Raw genomic sequence first — 7,657 nt, 5'->3', positions numbered from 1 at the left:
ATAGAAACTGAAAAAAAAATTAATTTGGGATTAAATTGGACGCGTTAGTAATTTAATTGGGTGATAAGAGGAATTAGGCCAATACCGAGTTTAGATAGTTACCAGTGCATTTTTGTATTCCATATTATGCATTAATAGTCTAAATTAGTTTAATTTCAATTTAGTACCAATGTAGTGAGTTTCTCGATTTTGTACTGTGTCAAGGTGGTGAGTCCTTCGATAAAGGCAAGGAAATTGCATCCGAGGACTAGTAGACAGAGTGCGTCGAAAGTCTGCATTCTAGACATTGTGAGTAAACTTACTGTCATTTTAATTATCTAGGATAGTTTTTAGGGGATTTCATGAATTCTATAGAAAAAGAAATTTAAAAAGGTAAATTTTCATATTTTAGGAATAAATGTGTTTCAATGAAATTAAATTATCAATTGTTTTGAAATTAATAGTGATTTTGAAAAATAGAGTACACGGAGATTGTTAATTGTGGCAATTTGATTGTTTAAATTGATTGGCTTATGATAAATCGGGCATGATTGGCTAGTTGGCAATTGTATTGAAATGCGAATTATTTGATTGCCTTGAAAGACTGTGAATTACAAAATTGCCATATCATGTTATTGAGTTTTATTGTATGGTGGATTATATATATTAATTAATCACTATAGTAGGGGGTTTCTATGGACTAGTCTTTTAGAGGGGCATCGTAAACCCCATTATATTCTTACCTCGAACGGAGAGGCGAGTAGGGTATCTCCTAGGGTAAAGCTTAGAGTTCACTTCATGCCAAACCATCACGTGAGAGGGAACTCAGCCAACGCCAAGGAATGGCTATGTTTTCAAAACAAAAACATGATTTATGTAAAATGTGAATTTTAATAGCCTTGGCGGTCTCGGTAGGATGCCTCGGCCAAGGTGTCCCCGAGAATGGATTTATGGCACAAGCCTAGTTTTTATGAGATTCATAAGCCTCTTTACATATTTTAAATGAAATGTATTCTAATGCTGTGACCCAGTTTACGATGATTTATTTTATTATCTCTATGTACTCAACTCTAGATATTTATGATGATGTCTGTTTACTCATTGGGATTTTACAATCTCACCACCCTTCTTTCCACCCATTTCAGGTTCAGTATAGGCTGTAGATAGCTGATCTCATCGAGGACTACCGTTGGATCTGCATTTTCCAAACCGTAGGTTCACAGTCCTCTTTACTTTTGTTTATTCAGGGGCCCTCTTGTTATTGTAAATTAAATTAAATATTTTGGCTTACTATATTTCAGTATGTATAAATTTATTTAGCTTTTACGCTAGAAAAATTATTCACGTATAACTCTATAAATATTGTTTTATAAGAAAATAGAATATTTTACTTAATATTTCTTTTATTTTCTTATTATATTCAAATAATCGTAATTTCGTTTTAAATGAAGATTTTAGACTTTTAAACTCATTTTGAATATGAATTATGTGTTTTGTACTTGTATATTACGTTTTAGCCAATTTCAAAATTTTTGAAAAGAAAATGACCAAAATATCCCTGTGAGACGAAAATTAATATTTTATTTGTTTTTAGTTGGAAACAGTTTAAAATCTTTTAGAACACGATATTTGACAATGATTGCTCACAAGGGAAATGAGAAACTGATAGTAAAGCCTTGCGGGGTTTCGGGTTGACATTCCGGGCAATGAGTGTCTATCGAGACACCGCGACTGTTATCACGGGCTCAAGGGGAGTACCGGGTCGTGACAAATAATTACAATGACAAGTGGCCCATAAATACACCAAGTGTTGGTGATAGTAACCTACTGTCTGTGTGATAGAGGGGTCAACTGGAATCCTCGATAAAATCTTGTATCTACAAGCTACCACAGGCCTGAAATATTTGGAAAGGAGGTGGGTAAGATTTTTCAATCCCAATGAGTAAACAGACATTATCATAAATATCTAAAGGCGAGTAAAATGGAGGCAAGTTTAAACAATAAATCACAAACCATTTCATAAGGTTTTCAATTTATTTCTTAAACCATAAAATATTTGTAATTTACCAAAACAGTTGTTAAGGCTTCTGACTTTTATTAAAAACAAGGCTCAAGCCAAAACTAATCCTCGGGGATACCTTGGCCGAGGCATCTAACCGAGTCCGCCAAGGTTGTTAAGATATTTACATGTTAAACACATGTTAGTTTTGAAAACAAGTCGTTCCTTGGCGTTGGCCAAGTTACACATTCACATGGGGGTTCGACGTGAAGTGAGCTCTAACACTACCTCGGGAGTTACCCTCCTCGCCTCTACAATCGGAGTAACTATATAACCAGTTTACCGTACCCCTCTAATAGGCAGTCCACGAAAACACGTCACTGTAGTGACTAAACCTGTCTCATTTTCGTTTCATAAAATCCATGAAGAGCGTTTAAAAATAAACTCTAGATAATTTACAATAATAATAGGTTTACTCACCGTTTGTACAAATTAAATGATTTTTAGGTGCCCCGATCACTGTTCATCGGGTACGACTTCCTTGCCTTTACCGGAAGGCTCTCCTCCTAAACACATTACAAAATTTACCCAATTCACCACATTGATGTTAAATCACTATATAATTGACTTAAATCCTATACTAATGCATGGTATGAAATGCAATAGCCTAAAACGGCTTAAACGCGGTATTAACCTATTTTTGGCACTTTACCCGTTAAATTGCTAACGCGCTCCATTTTAGCTCTAAATTGTCCTATTTTCTCTCCAACATTTTTAACCATTAAATATCAGCCAATAACCTTCTAAAATCACCAAAATCAGCTCACTTTCCTCCTTGAAAAATTCGGTAAAAAATGGGACATTTACTCTGTTAATTTTTCACTTTGTTTTTCAATCACATTTAACCATTTTTCATCATTTTCTCTTCATTTCTCTTAGAATAAAAATCAGTTCATCATCATTGTACATCAATGCATATTCGGCCAAGGGTGGGTATTGTGAGAATTTCATGCTTTCTTGCCCAATTTGATTTCTATACACATTTAACTAACTAAAACTATCAATTTAACTAAAAATCAAAGCCTAAAAAATTCAAAATCTCTCCCCTTGAAATTCGGTCAGCCCTTGGTTTCACTTTTTGATCTCTCTCCTCAAGCATGCTAAATGAAAATAAAGGCATAGGAAAGGTAGAAATCAAGCTAAAGTCGAAAAATCTTACCGTTAGAAGCGTAAACGGACGAAAAACACGATTTCCCCTTTGAATTTTCTACTTTTCCTTTGGTTTTTCTCTTTTCTTCCTTTCTTCTCTATTTTCTCTCTTGTTCTCTCCTTATGGCCGGCCATCACTTAATATGAGGTTTAAATGGGCTGACTTTTCATTAAAATAATATTAAATCATTAAAAAGTGCCATGTGTCACTTTCCCATTGGCCCGTTTTTAAAATTTCATCTATTAAACTTCTATTTTTCACCACTTGAAATACCACAGTTATTCATACCAAAAATAAATAAATCCTATAATTTTGACAAGTTTTGGGTGGTGAAAATTACGATTTTTACCCCGGAGTGATAAAATTACCGTTTTGCCCCTATGTTTCGAAAATTACCGGAATTGAAATTTTTCACTTCCTATCATTAAATTATACTCCAAATAGTTAATCTTGGTCAAAATTTTCCCTCCATGATCAAATTATTATCTTAGGTGGTAAAATGACGATTTTGCCCCTAAACATCAAAATTTTCAATTTTTCCCCAAATGAACCATCGAACTCCGAACAATCATTTTTAGTCATTCTTGGACTGTAAAATATTAAATTTCATCCTACGATTCCTATTTGAACTAGTTCGAAGTTAAATTAACTCAAGTGTACCGTTAGGTACAATACCAAGTTTCGTCTATTCTTAATGACTTTCTTAGCGTAATAACATGCTACTCAATGCATGTATGTCATGATATGTTTTTATAGGGTCGGGTTTTACAGCAGCGCTCCTTAAGGGTCAAGCTTTTACTTCAATGACCTACAAAAAAAAAAAAAGAGAGAGATAAAAATGGTAAAAATTACAAAAATAAAATCAGTGAATAGATCAAATATTTAGCTTCATTTTGTCTTTTTTTTTTTATAAATGTACAAATTAAAAGTAACCAAAAAACTTACAATTTAGGAAATAAAATTAGTAGAAAAAAGAAAAAGAATAGGAGAAAAAAAAAAGACAAACAGCATATTTGACTTAGAGCATGTTTGGCTTGGCTTTTTTTTAGCTTAAAAGTTATTATAAAGCTCTTATAAAAAATAATAGCTTTTAAAATTAAGTTAAAATTATTTAGTAAATTCATTTTTTATAAGCTCTTTTTTATAGATAAGCTGTTTGGCAAAACAATTTATATAAACTCTAATTTTGATTAAAATTACTATAAAGGGTATTTAATAAATAATTTTATATTAATCACGAATTTCTTTGTTCAAAATATAAAAAATTAACTTTATTTTTTATCTATTTAGTGCATGTTTGGCCTAGCTTTTTTTCAGCTTATCTACCTCTTAAAAACAAAAGTGAGACCAAACATGATCTTTTGAGAAGCTCTTAAAAAAAAAAACTGTTTTTTTTTTTAAGAACAAAATTTTTTAAAAAAAACGAGCTTAAAAAAAGCTCTAGAGATTAGCTTTTGCTTCTCTTCTTTTAAATATATAAGAAAATTTTTATTTTTTTCCAAAAATATCCTCATTTGTTAAAAATAATTACAGTATTACCCTCTAAAAAAAAAGAAATGTCTTTTATGATAATTTTAACAAAAATTATAACTTATAAAAAAAAATTTACCAAACAATTTTAGCTTAATTTTAAAAGTTATTATTTTTCATAAGAGCTTCATAATAACTTTTAAGTTAGAAAAAAGTCAGGCCAAACAGGCTCTTAAAATAAATTTTTGAAAATATAAGAAGCATTTTTAGATAACATAAAGTTTATAATTAGTAATAAATCATAAAAAAAGAGTTTCACAAATAATTCATAGGTAACACATAATTCATAAATAACTCATAAATTAACGATTTCTATTTTTTATCAATGCAGTAGCTATTTGGTTGCGAGCTCTACCCATGTAACTATCATCCAATGCTCTTCTAGAAGTATATGAACCCATTTCTTCATCATTACTTCTTTCTTCTTGACTTTTAGGAATATAATTGGGATTACGATCACATTTGTCAAACTCCTCATTTATAACACCACACTGTCTAATGTAGTTATGAAGTGTCGTTGTTGCAACAATAATCTTTTCTTGTTTTATCAACAGAAATGGCTCCATATCACATAGAATATGCCACCTATTCTTCCAAACTCCAATTGTTCGTTCAATAACATTTCTTAATAAAGAATGTGCATGGTTGAATGTTTTTTCTACACCTTCTGGCTGACTGCAACCTCTAAAATCAAGAATGTGATATCTTTCACCTTTATAAGGTGCTAGATACACTTTCATATTAGGATAACCAGCATCCACTACATAATATTTACCTAGGAAAAAAGTTAAAGCTTTAAGTATTAGTTCATTATAAAAATTCAAGAGATAAATATATAGAATGTCAAATTTTATACAATAAAAATTATAAGTTGTACCTTCTGGAGGGTAAGGGAACACGTCTTTCATTTCTTCAAGCACAGTTGAAAAGATACGGGGTGTCATGTGTAGTGCCAGGCCAACCAACAACCACAAAAGTGAATAGCATGTCAAAATTACACACTAACATGACATTGAGTGTTGGATATCCCTTTCGACCAATAAAACGAATTTGATCATTCACAGGAGGAATAGCAAGAACATGTGATCCATCTATAGCACCAATGCACCCTTGAAAATAAGGCCAATATCTACGATCGTTTTTAATTTTGGATGGAACTTCTACATATTGAAAATCTGAAGCCTTGACGATTTCATTGGCCAGTAAACATAAACTATCTAACACTTCACCGAACTTCCTCCTTACAGTCTCTGCCGATTTTTCATATTTATTTTGGACATTACGATTTGTTTCGTTGTGTGCACAAGTCCAAAGAAACAAAGCAACTGCCTCTAATGCTTTCATGTCTTTAGATGGATGTAACCATCCCTTATTTATCAATGTTTCTATAAGTTGCAATACAGCATGTGATTCCATCCTAAACATTCTGTAACTTTCACCTGGAGTTTGTAAAGTTTCACATACGCAATTCCATCCATAAAAATAATTGAATCGGTTTCCTTGTTTCATTAAGTAATTCATGTGATATACAATTGCAATAGCAACTCCTCCATACATGTTTTAATAAAACCTTGCGCATTTGCTTCTCTTTACAACTTGTATTGATGCTTTGACTTCATTAGAAGACATCTGTTTAACAATATCAAAATAAATAAGTAGAAATCCAAGTATACCAATTAAAAAAACAAATTTTATTTCAAGCAAATAAAATAATACAAATAACAATTCAAATAAATATAACATGGATAATGGCAAATTCTTTCAAATACCAATTTAATTAAACATAACAAGTAACACAAATATAAAAAGAAAATAGTTTAAAGTTCAACATCAACCTAAAATAAACAAACCAACTCCTAAACTAATCAACTAGTCCCACCACAATTTTTTGATAGACTATGCTCATATTGAATCCAGTTTAGCTTATCACTTAAATCTGGCAAAGAAATAAAAATGTGTCTATTTTCTTCCTTTTTAATCAATTGTAGTGCAAAATTAAATTCATTTGCACTCAATTTTCCCTCATTTTGTAGAGATTTCATGGCTCGAACGCACTCTGAAATACGATATTGTCCTATGGCTTGTGATGACATTGAAATTTTAGCACTTTCAGCTGCGTTATGACTTTCTGTCGCCTCGCACAATCATTCCAATGTTCTTTGCAAGCTTGCTGCAATCCCAATTTTTGCTTTACCCTTTGCCACTTTTTTTTCCCATTTCTTCTAGCATCATTTTTTTCCTTTTTATTTAAGTGTTTACTATAGGGCCGTCATTTTCATCACAATTGAATTCTTCAACATCAAATTCAACACTGTCTTGTAACGGAGTTAGATTTGTAGATCTGATATTATCTTCAATAGGTATATCCACCACTGGTGTCCATGCATTTTGACTAGTGGCTACTGTATCCCCAAATATAAATTCTAATTCATCAGCATGTTTCAACCCTTAATACCTAAATCTAGCATATTTTGGATTGACTTACACAAACATCAAAGAGAAAGAAACTTTTAAACAAGGTACATATGTAAAATAATTTATAGTAGATGAAATATATAAAATTTAAAATACTTATTTTTATTTTGGCCTCCCACCATGTGGCATCAGCTCCAATGGTTCCCGTCTCATGGTTCCAACCTAACCCTGTTTCTTTGCCCTTCAATTGTTTCCATAAAGTCCATTCATTCCTTAGACTATCTAGTCTATTTTTCAATTGTTTTTGGGTATAGTTTTTATTAACACGAGTATTAAATTTTTGTACTACAACTTCCCATCTTTTAGTTCTAAATGAAATTCCTGGTTTTTCACACTTACGAATCTCATCCGTACAAACTTGAAGTAAGATTTTAGTAGTGACCAAATCCCACTTTGCATTATGTTTTGGTTTATCTGAAATTTCAAACTTAAGTGGAGGCATTTCTTGACTAGCCATAAATTGC

General features: G+C 31.6%; 1 protein-coding gene across 1 annotated transcript; it reads right to left on the bottom strand.

The window, feature by feature from the left end:
• LOC108660642 lies at positions 5,631 to 6,275 on the bottom strand. Its single transcript, XM_018114895.1, has one exon. The coding sequence runs from the start codon at positions 6,273 to 6,275 to the stop codon at positions 5,631 to 5,633; it is 645 nt and encodes a 214-aa protein (XP_017970384.1).

This window comes from Theobroma cacao, chromosome 2 (assembly GCF_000208745.1).
Source record: "Theobroma cacao cultivar B97-61/B2 chromosome 2, Criollo_cocoa_genome_V2, whole genome shotgun sequence".
Classification (NCBI taxonomy): domain Eukaryota; kingdom Viridiplantae; phylum Streptophyta; class Magnoliopsida; order Malvales; family Malvaceae; genus Theobroma; species Theobroma cacao.
The sequence above is the reverse complement of the archived record's forward strand: the minus strand, read 5'-3'. Positions and strand labels throughout refer to the sequence as shown.

Excerpts from the sequence above, each read along its gene's own strand:
- LOC108660642 (XM_018114895.1), bottom strand. The coding sequence starts at position 6,275 with ATGTATGGAGGAGTTGCTATTGCAATTGTATATCACATGAATTACTTA.